This window comes from Balaenoptera physalus, assembly GCF_965194825.1.
Source record: "Balaenoptera physalus genome assembly, chromosome: 16".
NCBI classification, from domain to species: domain Eukaryota; kingdom Metazoa; phylum Chordata; class Mammalia; order Artiodactyla; family Balaenopteridae; genus Balaenoptera; species Balaenoptera physalus.
The window spans coordinates 87,170,156-87,186,399 of record NC_138898.1 but is presented as its reverse complement, the minus strand read 5'-3'; the positions used below and the strand labels follow the sequence as shown (position 1 = coordinate 87,186,399).

General features: G+C 51.6%; 1 protein-coding gene across 2 annotated transcripts in view; it reads right to left on the bottom strand.

Annotated features, from left to right (window-relative positions):
• Positions 1-933: 933 nt before the first annotated feature.
• The window catches only part of TMEM130 (transmembrane protein 130), a 16,472-nt gene continuing 1,161 nt past the window's right edge, over positions 934-16,244 (bottom strand). Inside the window, exons 2-8 of one of the 2 annotated variants that reach the window (XM_082430557.1) lie at positions 12,064-12,369; positions 10,128-10,287; positions 7,177-7,343; positions 6,346-6,430; positions 4,918-5,120; positions 2,821-2,933; positions 934-2,351 (exon numbers count right to left, since the gene is read on the bottom strand). In XM_082430557.1, the coding sequence (XP_082286683.1) occupies positions 2,163-2,351; positions 2,821-2,933; positions 4,918-5,120; positions 6,346-6,430; positions 7,177-7,343; positions 10,128-10,287; positions 12,064-12,369 (1,223 nt within the window). In that variant the 3' untranslated portion in view covers positions 934-2,162. The remainder of the gene's footprint in view (positions 2,352-2,820; positions 2,934-4,917; positions 5,121-6,345; positions 6,431-7,176; positions 7,344-10,127; positions 10,288-12,063; positions 12,370-16,244) is intronic. The other variant, XM_082430556.1, reaches the window with a different exon arrangement.

Below are 16,244 nucleotides of genomic sequence, written 5' to 3'. Positions count from 1 at the left end.
GAGGGTGCCCTGCTACACCCAGGTTCCTTCCCGCCCTGAACCATGACATAGCTGACCCCTGGGTGGGAGACCAGAGGAAAGGTGTGTGTGGCAGTACCCACCCCACGTGCCAGCGATGCTGAAGTCCAGGAAAGTTCCCTAAATGACTTTGCGCATTGAAAGTGGGGCCTCCAGGGTGGCACAGCAGGGGTGGGTTCAGGGTCTATGCACACCTATGTCCAGCTCCTCAAATCTTGGGGCACACCCGCTGGGTGCTGGGTGGTGGGGGTGACAGGAGAGCAGAGGCAATTAAGAAAAAATCCCGAACCTCTTATAGAAGAAAAAGAGCTCAGGAAGGGTGTAGACTCAGAGCTTTGCAACTCGAAGTGAGGTCCTGGGACCAGCAGCATCCGGAATCTTGTTAGAAATGCAGAATCCCAGGGCCCCTTCCAGACACCCTGCATGAAAATATGTCATTTAACAAGACCTCCGGTGATTCTCATCACGTCCAAGTTCAAGAAGCCCTGCTGGAGATGGGAGGTTCTCACACTTGATGCACCACGGCTGCCCCCTCCCCGGGAGCTGATTCACGTGTGGCATGGGGCCCAGGGATCTGCATTTCCAAGTTCCCAGGTGTGCCCTACATCCCCCTCTGATCAAGAGTCCACCCCAGAGTCTCAGACTTGGCTGCACATTGGAGTCACCTGGGGTGCCTGGACCCACTTCCGGGAGGCCCTCAGGAGCCAGATTGTCTGTGATGCAGCCTAAGAGGCAGTTTGAGAACCACTGGTCCAAACCACTGACCCAGACCTGAGGTCGTAGCCAGCGGCTCCGTCCAGTGCACTTGCCAGAGAACACGACGGGGACGTCCTGCTGCATCCAAGAAATGCTCTTGCTGCTTGCAAGGCCCGAACATCCATGCACGGAAAAGAAAGAGACTCTGGCCACCTGGCATATGCTTGGCTATACTCAGAGCACACAAGCTTTATTCGGCAATAATGGCAGTATTTCATGAGTATGAGCTGCACAACAGTGGGAATGCTGTTTTCAGCACAAAGTCTGAGAGCAAACGATTACAGCAACAAAGCTCAGCCCCCACGGCCCTGCCTCCCCTCCCCAGGCAGGCCCAGGTTGCTCCCTAATCCTGCGCAGTTCGATGGGGGCCTAATCGTGGTCTCCCTCTGCACCCATAACACACTCTCTGCACATCCTCTGCCTCCCCCAGGCTGCTGGGCCAACAAAGAAAGAGGAGTGGGCTGGTCCCCCACCCCGAGTTCCATCCAGTCCTGCCTCTTCCTTCTCAAGGCCACCCTGGGAGCAGCTGGGGGGGCAAGAACACTGTCCCCTCCCCCTCCGGGTACCCAAGTCCCCGTGGCTTGACTCCTTTTTTGCTGCAAAGCCTTTTCCTCAGTGAAAGTTTAACATGGACTCAATAAAAGAAGGTGCTATTTATAAAGCACTTTGCACTCACAAAGCATTGGCCCTGCCCCCAGCCAACCCCCAGCAAGCAGAGAGGGAACAGGGTGTCCTTAGAAAGGGACCCAGTAGCCACAGGGACAGCGCACAAAGGGAGGAGCCAGGCCCAGGAGCTGTCAGGGCCATGTGGGAAAGGTCAGATTTCATTTTAGTGCTGACTCAGGGTACATCCCAGCAACCAACTAATTGATACAGAGGAAATCATCTGAAATGTCTGTGTGACGTGTGTGCACGCTTGTCTCCGTATGCATGACCTTTTGTGATGTAGCCTTAAATTATCCATTTGTGACCTTCCTTCCCACTCTCTGACCTGGGCAGGGCTGCCTGGGGGAGGGAACTGTGAACCCCAGATAGGCAGCAAATGTGCCAATAGGGGAGGAGTGGACGGGGAGTTGCCAGGTACACCTAGGAGAGAACAAGGACCACGTCTGGTGTTGCAGTCCCACTTGGGGCCTCTTCAAAGGCAAGGAGTGGGACTGACTGAGAGGGGCTTACAACTGTATAGATGGATGGATGGATGGCTAGGGGGTGTGATGGAAGGGGGCTTGTGGAGGCAGCTGGACTGTACAAATGGATGGCCGTCCAGGGTGGACAGCCCTGCACACATGAACCCCTCCTGCTGGGCAGCGTGCACCACCCTGCCCGCCCCTGCCCGAAACTCCCAGTCAGCAGTCAGTTAACGCTGAAACCGGGTCGGGGGGTGGCGCTCACACTGTGTAAGTTTTGACAGACTTGTAGAGGGGCGGCAGCAGCCCGTGGTTCTCGCGGACAACTTCCAGGTACTCGGATGGCGTCTCCAGCAAGAAGGGCCCACAGCACATCTGGCAGCAGCACCTGACCCCAGTGGGCGGCTCCGGGTTCTTGTCAGACATGGGGGAAAAGTCAAAATCAGCCACCTATGGTGAACAAAACCCCACTGGTCAATCACCCGCCCACCCACTGGGAGTCCCATTAGGTGGCCTTACGAGCTCAGCTGCCTGGCTAGGTGGCCTCAACGAGCTCAGCTGCCTGCTGGCAGCGTGCACAGAAACACCTTTCTGGAGCCACGCAGCGCTTCCCTGTGCCTTTGGCTTTTCTGCTCTCTGGGTCTTTCCTGCTTTCGGTTGCCCTCTCCCTTACCAGCTCATGGGCACGGCTGCCAAGCAAAGGGCGAGCATAGAAGGAGGTAAGTCACGTTGGCAAGCAGCTAAATCATCAGTCGGGCCCCATCTATGGATGCCTCTTGGGCACATCACCCCCAGCCTCAGGGCCTTGCTCTGACATCCAGACCACCTCCAGGCTCCCTGGTCTGGCCCCCCTGCCCTCTCCGCATATCCTCTCCTGTCAGGGCCCAGGAGTCCAGCCCCCACCCCACCAAGCACCCACCTCCACCACGTCCTTCTGATGAGCGGCATTCCGCAGGGTCATGTACATGATGAAGGCCAGCATCATGGTGATAAGTGTGGCACACGGGAAAGCAAAGACAGCAGGCTGGATGCCTGGGAGTGAGACAGGGTGAAGTCACGAGCCTGGGTAGTTGGTGCTGAATACTAGCCTTCAGGAGGAGATGACACCGGGGAGAGAACAAAGCCCACCAGAGCTTTTTTCCTCCTTGTGTTCATGCATCCCAACTAGGCAACACCAATAGGCAAATCCAGGATTTCACAAAAACCAAGCTGGGGTATGTGAGGGTTTTAAAGTTTTACTTGATAGTGACTTTCAAGGGGTGCAACCAAATTTCCCACCAGAGTGTGGGCTGGACTTACAGTGACTTGCTCCCAATGAGCAGCATAAGACAGAGTGATGATGTACAACTTCCGAGCCTATGCCATGAAAGACCTAGCAGCTTCCCCCTTGGTCTCTCTTGGGTGACTTGCACTGGGGAAGGGAAGCCAAGTTGTGAGGACATCCAAACAGCCCTGTGACCTCTGGCAGCTCTGGGCTCACTCCCTTATCCTGTTACCAAGAAGCAGCATGGCAGAGCAGGAAGAGCCCAGGGGGTCTTGGGTTCGAATCCTCGTTCTGACCAGTGACCTGATGGCAATACTGACCCACAAGGCTGCCACGGGAATGCAACCAGGTGAGGCAGGTGCAAGGCAGGCGATCAGCCAGTGTGGGTTCCTTCTCACTCCTCCCCCACCCTCCTCCTGGTAGAGCCACCATCATATGCCATGAGGATCTGTCTCCCAAGAAAAGGCGGCATTGATTACCTGTAGTGCTGTCTTTCTCTGTAGAATTCAGGGGGATCCCAGACACTCAGTGCCCAGGAGATATTGGGGGAGGTGGGGCCCAAGGCCGCCGATGATGTCAACAGGTCACAGAGTCTGCCTGGCCCACAACATCAGCCGGGGCCAGGAGTGGAGAGTGGTGTCTGCTCAAGGTCTCAGAGGGACTGGAAAGCCTGGAGGGGGCAGTGACAGCACCTGGTGCACTTCCAGGGCCAACCCTGGGGATGAGTGCGGCTGGCAGGGTGTCCCCTTTTGTTCTGTATGGCATGGAACCTGGCTGGGCATCTGAAAGACCATCCCTAGGGTTCCGGGATCCTACTTTCTCCTCTACGTAAGAAAGTTCTTTTCTGGGGTCACAGAACAGGCCCCCCCCCACCGGAAATGAAGGGTAGGACCTGATGCTGTCATCAGCCAATCCTGTGGCTGTAAGCCCGTGGCGGGACCTCATGATGTGTTTGGGAAAGGGTATTCCAGGGGCGACGGTTGGGCAGCCTTATGAACGAGAGAGACTGTACTGCACACTTTCTGAGCTGCTCACCCTCCCTGGGAGACTCACAACAGCCCTGTGAGTCCAGCACCGTCACCGTTGGAGATGCTTGTTTTAGTGGCAGCAACAGCGCCTGCATGGAGGTGATGGGGTGGCGGTGACAGCAGTGAAGGAGGGAGGGTTCGTGTTGGGGACAAGTGTGGCAGTGCTTAACGTATGGAGGGACACTGACCACTGTCAGTGGCGGTGGCAACAAGAGAGCTGAAGTTGGGGCAGCACGGTGTGGATGGTGTCGGTCCAAATGGTCGGCGCAGGGGCTGGTGGCAGGGGTGTTAACGGCAGTGCTGATGGTGGTAAGGGTGGTCGCAATGGCAGCGCCGTCTCTGGCTCTTGAAGATGCTAGAAGAACTGTCTGTAGCATGTGGTGATGGTGGCAGTGGTGCTGGGCAAGTTAGCTGGCAGTAGCTGAGCTGTCTGTTGTTACTGCTAGTGGTGTTGGTGTGGAGGGTGGTGGTGGCGGAACTGAGGGGTTCTGGTAGTGGGGGCCAGAGCAGTTGTTGATGGCACTACAGAGTTTGGTACTAGTGCCGTGGTTGGTCAGTCAGTGGTGTTGGTTGGGGACAGTAGGGTTATTGACGATGCTAGTGTTGCTGGGACTGGTTGTTGATGGCTGTCGGGGGAGCTGGCTGGTGGCAGCACACTGGCGGTGGTGGCAGGGTTGACTGGTTTTTGCTGCCTTCGTAGGAGCAGGGGCGAAGTGTCACTTACTGGAGGGCCACACCTGGATCTTGTGGTACTGATGCGTCTTGCTGATAATGTTCTCGGCCTGGATGCTGAAGCAGTAGTCCCCAGGATCCCTGAAGATGTGGGTCAGGTTGTAAGCCGTGCTGCCCACTGACACAGGGTGGCATTCCCCTTCCCCCAGCGGGAGGCACTCGGGCTTAAGACGCCAGCACACGTTCAGAGGGGGGCTGCAGGGAAATGGGGGCATTTTTTTAGCGATGGCTCAGCAAGGAGTGTGAGCATAGACTAAGTCCAAGAAAGCCCAGGCAGTCATGAACTTCAGTGTCCTTTCCAGGACAGAACACCCAACTTCTCTGGCCTCCAGGGAACACAACGGTACATAAGAGATGGCTCGGGACTCCGAGGGGGTCAGTGAGGCAAACAGGGATGTGCACAGACTGCTGGAGGAGGCAGAATGAGTGCCCCAGTGACACACTTGGTGCGCTGTGGAAGCACAGGGGGCGGAGGAGCGTGCTCTTAACGAGGAAGTCAGGGAAGGCTTCCTGGGGGAGGTGGCATTTGGGTAGGCCCTAAAAGGATGAGTTGGCTTTTGACAGGTTTGAAGGGGTGAGGGCATTCCAAGCTATCCACCTGCCACAGCACAGGCTCAGAATCTGGAAAATGCAGGTCCATATAAAGAATTCCAAGTGAGCATTCCTATCTCACACGACCTAGACCAGAGTAAAACACACACTCATGCCACTTCAATGATCAGGTCTACCAAGCACAAGTAGTTTCCCCCTCTGCTCTCTAAGTACTGAGCTCTTATCTCCAAAGCCCCCTGAAAGCTTCCGGAGCCACCTCCAGCCCCTTGGCTTGTCTTCCTCCTTCCTTGGCTGCTTTGCCCCCTCCCGGTCTAGCCTTATTTCCCCCTGACGTCTCCCCTTGTCGGGGGATTGGGTGGGGTTGGTCTTCCCCACTAGAGTCCTTGGAGGGCTGGGCCCTGACCACTATTTTTCTGCAGCCCCATCCATCCCAGTGGCCCCAGAGAGGGGCTCCCTTGTGGGGAGAACACACCCAGCATCTCCCCATCTCATCACTTACTACAAACTCAGCCTGATGGTGTTCTTGGCAGGAGCTGAGCCAGGTTCTACCCAAGATGGCCTGCTTTCCAGGGGGCTGGAAAGCAGGCCCAAGTCACATACGGAAGTCTTTTCACAGGAGTGGTCCCTCACCTGCCTTTGCCTTGATGCCCATGTTGCAGACAGCTCCAAAAGGCCAGTGCTCCCTCCGCTGGACCCTGAGAATGCAGCCATGCCCGTGACTCTCCCATGGCACAGTCAAGGGTGGCATCATCCCTCCATGAGCTCCTTAACTTGGGGCCCCTCAGGGATGGAGCAAGGTCAGGAGCCTCTGAGGGGGAGGGTGGGCAGGACCACAGGTCATGCGCAGTGTGCACTGGGCTTCACTCACCTCCCCAGGAAGTTCAAGGTCACTATCATCTTTTGGAAGGTCTGAATTAGGGTAGGCCCCAAGACCTGGATGCCTCGAAGGGTTTCTGAAAGGCAGAGAAGACTTCGTTATATCTGGTGGCTGACGACAGCTGTATCAGGGCTCGCGGAGTCCCGAGGCTGTGTGACCACCACCCCGTCCTCCTCTTGGCCCTCCCCAAGGGCAGGTCACAGGTCACATCCAGGGCATACCCGGGTCCCGCGTCCCTGTCAGCAGCAGGTACTGGAGCCAGCTTAGAGTGATGGAGCCGGAGGAAGCAAGCAGGGCCCTGGTGAGCAGGACCTGGGGCTGACTTAGGGTACCACCTCCTCCCCGCATCATCTGTGCCATGTGCGGGGTGGGGGAAGCAGCACCCCATTAGCACGACCAAGAAATCTGCAGCTGTCCCAGCACCCCCTCTTGCCAAAGCCGGGAGAGGGAAGTCTGGCTGTTCCCTCCCTGTGCAGCCGACTGAGGCTGTCCCAGCCCCGACAGGACGGTCCTTGACGGGAGGCAGATGTAGCCGGGAACGAGGAGTGATGGGGATTTACCAAATCACAGCAGTGTCTGGGTTCTGCCACCTGGTGGCCGCCTGACCTCCTCCATGGCCTTCAGTGCCCCCTTGGAAGCGGGGAATGACAGACCCGCTCAGAGGGCTGCCAGGGGAACAGAAGAGAGGCTGTGCATCCGAGCTCAGCCCAGTGCCCAGTTGGAGCCACTCTGATCTGCAAGTGACCCAGCCCTGGAAGGAGTGGTACCCAGGGCTCCCTGATGGGCCAAACGCTCAACCCACACCAACCCCCAGAGACTCACCCTGCAGCTTCAGCGAGGCAGAGAAGTCACCCGTCTTCTGCAGAAAGCCCTTCCCAATGTCCGGTGTTACCTGCTCCCACTCCGCCACGACCTTGACCTTCACAGTGAAGGATCCAACGATGGAATAGTTATAATAGACCGTAGCGTCTTTGGTCACCATCTGGGTGCTATAAGGTGACAGGGAGGAGAGGACAGAAGTGACTCACGTGCCCTCTTAGAGTGGTTGTACAGTGACACATTCAGACCAATGCCTTGCAAGCAAAAACGTCATCCCAGCATCAGTCCCCAGAGCCAGCCAGGGCATGAGGTCAGCTGTACCTGGTAGAGTGGCTGCTGGTTGTCTTTGTATTTGTAAGTTACAGGTAGGAGAACTCCTGGCAACAGGTGCCTGTCACTTGCCAGGAAGTGCTCTGCACCCCGAGCCAGGAAACTGGGAAAGGCTGCGTGTTAGACAAGGACAATCTGGGGAGGGGAGAAGTATGAACTTTGGAGTTAAGACACACCTGGCTTTAAATCTCAGCTCCAGATTTCCTATCTACCTAACTCTAAGCCTTAACTTTTCTCATCTGAAAAACAGGAAGAGTCATACCTCCATCACAGGTTATGATATAACATATTAGTGTGTAACATCATGCTTTTCCCCTACAATTACCTGAATCACTTCAAAAGGAATTCTAGTAACAATAAAATATTTTTGTTGATTTGTTGATGCTCTTTATATATGAAGTTTATCAAACCTTTACCTATTACATATCTTCCAAATATTTTCTCCCAGTTTAACCTTTATCTTTTGGTTTGATTTACTTCTTTCATTTCAAATTTTAAATCTGATGATGCCAAATTTAGCATTTTTTCCATTCTAGTTTCTGCCTTTTATTTACAGAGATGCCTTCCCCACTGCCAAACTATCCAATCTCAGGGGATCATCTACATTCCAATCTAGTCCTGGTTCATTATGTTTACTATTTTAAATCTATCTGGAATAGCTTTTGTTAGGGATTAGATTATTTTTCTCCCAAACAGTTAACCAGCTACCCTAGTATCATTTATCAAACAATCTATCCTTATGCACTGGCTGGAAATAACATTGTTATCATACACTACATGTATATATAAACTTAGTGTTTTTTTCTGCTTTTTCTATTCTGTTCCATTGAGCTGCCTTTTCTTGCTGAAAATTATTTGCAGCTTTCTAAATACGTTTATGTATGTATTTCTAGCCCCTTTCCCGATCACCATTCATCATCATTCTGCTTTTCTGATCATTTCTCTTTCTTCTTACAATATTGAGAAATTCTCTCATCATTTTTCAAGTCTTTTTAAGGTTCTCAGTACAATCTGTGATTTTATTCACATAAATCCTACAATTTTAGGCTAAGTTTATTCTCTCCATTTTTATGAATATTATGAAAGATTTTTTCGACTGCCATTATATGGAGAAGCTAAGAATCTTTGTTTTGTAACCAGCCACATTACTAAAATCTTTTTAGTTCTAAGATTTTTCAGTTGAGTCTTTTGTGTTTTCCAGGTAAACAGTACTGTCATCTGTGTACAATGACTTTTGTCTCCTCCTTTACAACATTTATATTTCATTTCTTTTTCTTATTTTATTTCATCACCTAGTCAAAAATGTTCAATTGCAATAGAAATCGTGAATAGGGAATTCCCTGGTGGTCCAGTGGTTGGGACTCCGCGTTTTCACTGCCAAGGGCCTGGGTTCGATCCCTGATCAGGGAACTAAGATCCTGCAGGCTGCAGCGCAGCCAAAGAAAAAAAAAAGGAGAAAGAAATAGTGAATATAACTTTCTTTAACGTGAAAATAAATGCCCCTAATAAATATGGAGGCTGTCCCCTGGTTTGAGACAAATATTCTTTACGTTATAAAACCATATATATAAGCGTATATGTGTATTTGTATACAAGTATGTATATATGTATGTATATACATTATGTGTATATGTGACGTATATGTATATATGTATGTGCACATATGTGTAAAACTGTATATTTATACACAAAATTTAGATGAACTGTAAAATCTTTGTCATGTTCCAAAAATTATTCTTATTGGGATTTTTATTGGGTTTGCATTAAACTTAAAGAATAACTGGGGGGAAACGGACATCTTTACAATATTAAGACTCACCATCCCAGACATGGTGTACATACCCAGTTACTCAAATCTTTTCTACTTCTGTGGGTGGGAGAGGGATGGATTGGGAGTTTGGGATTAGCAGATGCAAACTATTATATATAGAATGGATAAACAACAAGGTCCTACTGTATAGCACAGGGAACTATATTCAGTATCCTGTGATAAACCATAATGGAAAAGAATATGAAAAAGAATATATATATGTATATATGTACGTAGCTGAATCACTTTGCTGTACAGCAGAAATTAACACAACATTGTAAATTAACTATACTTCAATGAAACAAATTAAAAAAAAACAAATCTTTGCTACTTCTCAGTAGCTCTGTACTTTTCTTCACACAGGATCTTGCCCATTTCCAGATATGCCTGACCGACCCCCACTTCCCGACCTGCCTCCCCTAATTGGCTTGTCTGGAGAGGAGGTGTTAGGAGAATGAAGCTGGAACACCTGAATTCTACCATGTGAGTATAATAGCGTGTGTCATTGGCTGGCCAGGTCCCTCCAGAGTCAAACAGAGAAAAATCCTACCTACCTTGACCTGCCTTAAAGGACTGTTTTGGGCACCAATGACCCCTCTACTAGGTTGCAGGCACCTTGAAGGTAGGTCCCATGACTGGCTCACACTGGTCCCCGTGGACCCCGAGCTTGGCACAGAGCAGGTGTACAAGGCATGTTTGGAGTGAGAGAGAGTGAGCAGGTGAAGATGGGAGAGTACAGGGCACTCCGCCTGGGACGACAGGGCCACCAGCCATGAGCCAAGACTTTGGGGCATCAAGGGGGGTAAGGACATACCCGTCTCCGAAGTCCCAGCTGTAGAGAAATGAGGCGGTCTTGAAGAAGTTGCTGGGGTCGTGGAGGAGGAAGGAAACTTTAAGGACTGTCTTGGTGAGGTAGGAGCTGGGCCAGGGCAGGGAGGTGTTCTGGGTGACAACGAGGTTCCCCACGAGGAACTCTGGGACAGAGACCACGGGAGGGTGAGTCCACTGAAGTGGAGGAGGGCAGAGCCACGTGCCAGTTGGCAGGGCAGCCTCTCCCCCACCCGACCTCCTGGCTGTCACAGCCAGGTGGTGGCAAGAGGGGACCCTGCAGGTCACCGAACACAGAGGCATATGTCCCCTCCGTGGACGCTGGTGAAGACTCACTTCATGTGTTACGTGCATAGCTCTGCTCCTGCACCCCTTTCACCAGGACCCTGAACTTTCTGGCACAAAAGATGCCCAGGACCAGAAGGAAATGCACAGGCTTTGAAAGCAACTCTTGGGAAATATTTCAAAGTATTAATTAGATGAGCCTAGAAAAAAGGAGCAGTTCTACTGACCGCAGGTCCACAGCCCACATGCTGGGCTGGGTGTTCTACTGACCGCAGGTCCACACCCCATGTGCGGGGCTGGGTGTTCTACTGACCGCAGGTCCACACCCCACGTGCGGGGCTGGGTGTTCTACTGACCGCAGGTCCACACCCCACGTGCGGGGCTGGGTGTTCTACTGACCGCAGGTCCACACCCCACGTGCTGGGCTGGGTGTTCTACTGACCGCAGGTCCACACCCCACGTGCGGGGCTGGGTGTTCTACTGACCGCAGGTCCACAGCCCACGTGCTGGGCTGGGTGTTCTACTGACCGCAGGTCCACACCCCACGTGCGGGGCTGGGTGTTCTAGTGACCGCAGGTCCACACCCCACGTGCGGGGCTGGGTGTTCTAGTGACCGCAGGTCCACACCCCATGTGCTGGGCTGGGTGTTCTACTGACCGCAGGTCCACACCCCACGTGCGGGGCTGGGTGAGGAACACCATTCCGTGCTGCCTCCTCTAAAAAAAAAAAATTAAAAGCTGATTCTTTAAGCAGAAAGTGAGGTGTGCTCAATAAAGCTCATTTGGAAATTGCTGAAAAGTGGAATGAAAAGAAAAGAAACTGCCTATCACGCAAACACAAGCATTGTTGATGTTTTGAAGAACTGCAAAGTATACGTGTGTACATATTTAAGGTATACACATGTTAAACACAGTTGATCAAATTGGTTATAGAATTTTGTTTTGATTTTTAAAATTTTACAACCATGAGTACTCCCCCAGGCTACAACAAACTCTTTGTAAACATCATTATTATTCATTATACAAATTATATCAGTATACTTAACCAGTCCCCTTATGGTTGCATACTTAGCTTGTTTCTATTTTCTTCTGTTATTATAAAAACTGTGATGAACATCTTCGTGCATAAACCATTACCCAAATGGAGGTTTATTTCCTGAAGGTAAGTTCTTTAATAGACTGTAAACTCCAAGAAAGCAGGGACTTCTTGGAAAGAGAGAGAAGGGAGGGGAGGGAGGGAGGGAGGAAGGAAGGGAGGAGGAGGGGGAGAGAGAGAGAGAAAGAGAGAAGGAGAGAGGGAGAGAGAGTGAGAGAGAAGGAGAGAGGGAGAGAGAGTGAGATAGAATGAGAAAGAACAGGCCAAAGACTAAAATAATTTATAACCATTGATACATATGTATCAACTGCTCTCCAAAGGGTTGTATTAATTTACACCCGAGTAGCAATATGTTCTTTAAGTGTCCATTTCAGCACAGCCCTGCCAGCAGTGCATATTACCGTTTTCTGATCCTTTGCTAACTCAACTGACAGCCGAGAAGGAACCATGGGTCTAATCTGCATTTATGTGATTACCAGCCAGGCTGGATGTTTTCTCTGCACCAAGAGTCTGAAGACAAATCAAGTAGGAAAGGTCCTCACCTGTAATGGGGAGGACGAGGAGACTCCTGGCCACAGGCTGGCACATCCCGCAGTCGGCGGCGGTGACCCAGACGGAGACCGGGAAGTCCCCGGGCACGTTCCCCACGACGCGGATGGTGGAGCTGAAAGCCTCATCTGTCTTCCCCGTGAGCAACAGTGGGGTGTGAATCCAGCGGAAGCGGTAAAGGCGGGTGCTGGCGGGCAGGACCAGGCTGCCATTGTCATCGGCCACCAGGCTGGCCGTGATGGTCACCTCTGCCCCCGTGGTGGCAGGGCCATCGGTGGTGAGGTGAAGTTCATACAGGCCTAGGAACCCAGAAGCAAAGGCCGCCTTTCACGAAGGGGCGTGGCCAGGAAACCCACCGCCACCCTCTGGGCCGGCTTCTGTGAGTCTCTTTTACAGGTGGAGAAATTGGGGCCCAGGCAGGTCAAGTGACCCGCCCAAGGGTCATACGATTAGTTCATTGCCCAGCTGGGATTCAAACCCAGGCCCAACTGACTCCAAATCCCACGCCCTTTCCCGTGTCTCCAGTTTGTTTTATTTTTTCATGCCAGCCAAGCAGGGCCTTACAGAGCATGTGTATGCTGACCTGGCCCGGCGTCTTAGCTGTGAAAATGACGGCCAGTGCATGTCACAGGAGGAACCACCGCAGCTGATGCCAAGAAGTGCCCCCCGTCGCCCACTCTTTTGAACTAACCTTTACATGTGAAACAAAATTCCAGTTGGAAACACAAAGCTGAGTCTGGACCCCGTTAAGGCCTAATACCTTGATGGTGGTACGCCAGCCTTGGGAGGAAGGGCCATTGTGATCCAAGCCAAGCCCCCTTCTCTTTGGTCTCAGTTTGTAAATCTGTAAAGTGAGAGCTTCTAGATCTGAGCTGTCCAATATGGTAGCCACTAGCCACGTGTGGCTCCTTGAGCGTCAGTTAAAGTGAAACAAACTTAAAACCCACTTTCTTGGTTGCACTGGCGCATTTCAAGGGCCAGCCACGTGTAGCCGAGGGTCACCATAGTGGACACTGTGGATACAGATCTTCATTATCACAGAAAGTTCCACTGGACTACACTGCTCTAGGGAACCTCCAGGATTCCTGCAGGGGCCAACGCTGGAGCTTTGTGATTCCAGCTGGGTCAACTCCTTGGGGAACCTGAGCTGAAATACTGGGGATGCAGCTCTTACAGGGAACCCAGGAATTAGTTTTCTTTTTCTTTTTCTTTTTTTTAATTTTATTTATTTATTTATTTATGGCTGTGTTGGGTCTTCGTTTCTGTGTGAGGGCTTTCCCTAGTTGCGGCAAGTGGGGGCCACTCTTCATCGCGGTGCGCAGGCCTCTCACTATCGTGGCCTCTCCCGTTGCGGAGCACAGGCTCCAGACGCGCAGGCTCAGCAATTGTGGCTCACGGGCTTAGTCGCTCCACGGCATGTGGGATCCTCCCAGACCAGGGCTCGAACCCGTGTCCCCTGCATTGGCAGGCAGACTCTCAACCACTGCGCCACCAGGGAAGCCCCAGGAATTAGTTTTCTAGTTTGCAAGTGGAGAATAGGGCCTGGAGCACATGGAATGGAGACCAAATAAGAGGCCTTTTAAATAACACTCCCCATCTGACCAACACATTGAAGGTAAGACTAATTGTAATCTGAAAATAGAGAGAGGTATAAAATTAAAAAAAAATTTTTTTAATAATTAGTAACAACCACTTACTATATTGGGGCATTTCCTACTATTCTTTTAAATGATGCTTACTCTGAGATTATATATTCCATTGCTGTTGCTGTTTTTTCAATTCTGTATCATAGGCATTTTCCTAAGTCATTATTTTTCACCTGCTTTAGATAGCTGCAGATTTTATCATACTCACAAGGTAAGATTTTAAAAATCAGATTTGTTTCCATCGTAAAAGTAATACATATGCATAAAGAATATTAGAAGTGTCCTATTACCTTACCCCCCAAAGACAACAGCTGCTATCATATTGCTGTCCTCCAGCTCTTTTTCATGCACGGAAGTTTTAAATTCAGTCAGAATCAGCCTCTGCACACAAGTTTGAATTACTTTATTTCTACCTGACAACACATCAAAAGGATGTCTGCAGTGGCACTAATGTGAACTTCAGTATTTGCATGATAATCCCTCAAGCAGGTATATCTTAATTCCCAGAACCCTTCACTCTTGTCAATAGCACTACTGCACGTCTTGGTAACTATTTTCCTGTGATTTGTAATTTTCTTTTTCAGGTGAGACTTCTGAAGGGCCTGAGGTTAGAGAATGTCTAACAGTGCACACCTGGGCAGGAGAGGTGATGCAGAAGGAAGGGAGGAGGGCCCACAAGCCCCCCTCTGCTCATTTTACTCCCTCCCACCCCAATTCCTGGCAACATACACCCCCTCCCTTGGCTTCCAGTACCTCCTAAATGCTGATGGAACCCAGTAACACAGACTTCATTTCTACTGAGCAATAATACAGTGGCTACTAACCACACGCAATTAAATATAAATTAATCATAGTTAATCACTTGAATGTATAATACTAACATTCCAGTCCCTCCATTGCACTAGAGCCACATTTCAAGTGCTCAATAGCCATAGCTCTCCCGGATAGCACCAATATAGATCATTTCCTTCATCATCTAAAATTCTGTTGGCCAGTGGTGCTCTAGACCCCCAGGATTTCTCCCCTCCCAAACCTGCCCTTCTCTTCACCTATCATTCTCTGTCGGATCAGAGGACCAGCTGTCCCAAGAATCAATCCCCGGGCCTCTGCCACTCTAATTCTCCCTCTCCATTACTACCAGCATTGCTTAAGGTAGCATTCAGCCCCATCCGGATGGATTACCGATACATCCTGAATGTGACCCTTGGCCTCCAGTCCTGCCCTACTTTCAGCCACCCCAACAGGCAACTTCCTGCACGGTTAATCTGATCATGGGCCAGCCTTGGGGTGGAGGGAGACCACATTCACATCTTAGCACATCCATGCTGTAGCTTTAACCCTTTAACACCTGCAGTTCCCCCCAACATGCTCTGTCCTTCCTAGCCTCAGGGCCTTTGCACACACTGTCCCCACTGCTCTTCTTCACCTATCTGTCTGTGGATATAACCTCTTCCAGGAAGCCCTCCCTAACACCCCCCCCACCCCGCCTCCTCGGCACTCTCCCAACAGCCTATGCACACAGTTGTCACAACCCTGGGTTGGGATAAAGGTTTTCTCATCTCCCCCACTGCACTGCAAGCTCCTTGAGGGCAGGGCAGGGGTCATCCCCATCTCCCCCAAGCCTAGCCAGGTGCTTGGCACATAGTAGGGGTTCAACACTGTGCTGTGGAGGGGCACCTGGAGAGAAGAGTGTGGCAGAGGGACCAGGCCACATGGCAATGCCCCAGGAAACTCTTCACCCAAGTGCTATGGACTGAGCCCCAACCCACAGCTGCTGGGGGGACCCAGAAGTACAGGATGTGCTCCCTGCTCTTCGGGGGCTCACGAGAGACCTGCTGGACTCAGCAAAACCGGGAGGTGAGCGAGTGTGTCCTCAGCTGCACCCCATTTGCCTTGCAGCGATGTTGCCCGCCCCCACTGGGGACTCTGGCTCCAGCCTTTCCGCTCACCCACGTTACACATTCCCTGTTCTGAATCCCTTTCCTTGGGGCCATATTTTGGATTATAAAGTCATTTGGGCTAGCATTGCAAAAGGGACCTGCAGCACCTTAATCCCAAAGAGAGAATTCCAGACACAGAAGTTTCTCCAAGAAAACACAGTGTGTATTTTACATTGAAGGACCCGAGTCCCCAGAGGTCCCCAGGGACTAATGCTACTGCCTGGGACCACACAGCAATCTGCATTCATTGCCCTAGGATGAGTCCCTCTGGCTGGGAGGCAGCATTTGGCCAGGCTGCTGCAGAAAGAGGTGCTTAGAGGAGAGGCCATCTCCTCCCTTCCCCCTCTTGCTCCTGCCCACACCCCCCAGGAGAGAAGCGTGGGCCGGAGTGAGGCTGGCAGGTGGCAGGGACATTCAGCTGCATGCTAATGGCCATCCAGCGTCTGCAGCAAGACAGGCGCATGTCAGCACGACGCAGACCCGTTGCCAGGGGAACAGAATCAGGAGCGCAGCCAGCTCAGCCAGGAGGCAGGATGGGGTGGGGGTGGGGAGGACCTGTGGCTACAGCCAACGTTGCAGCAGACACTG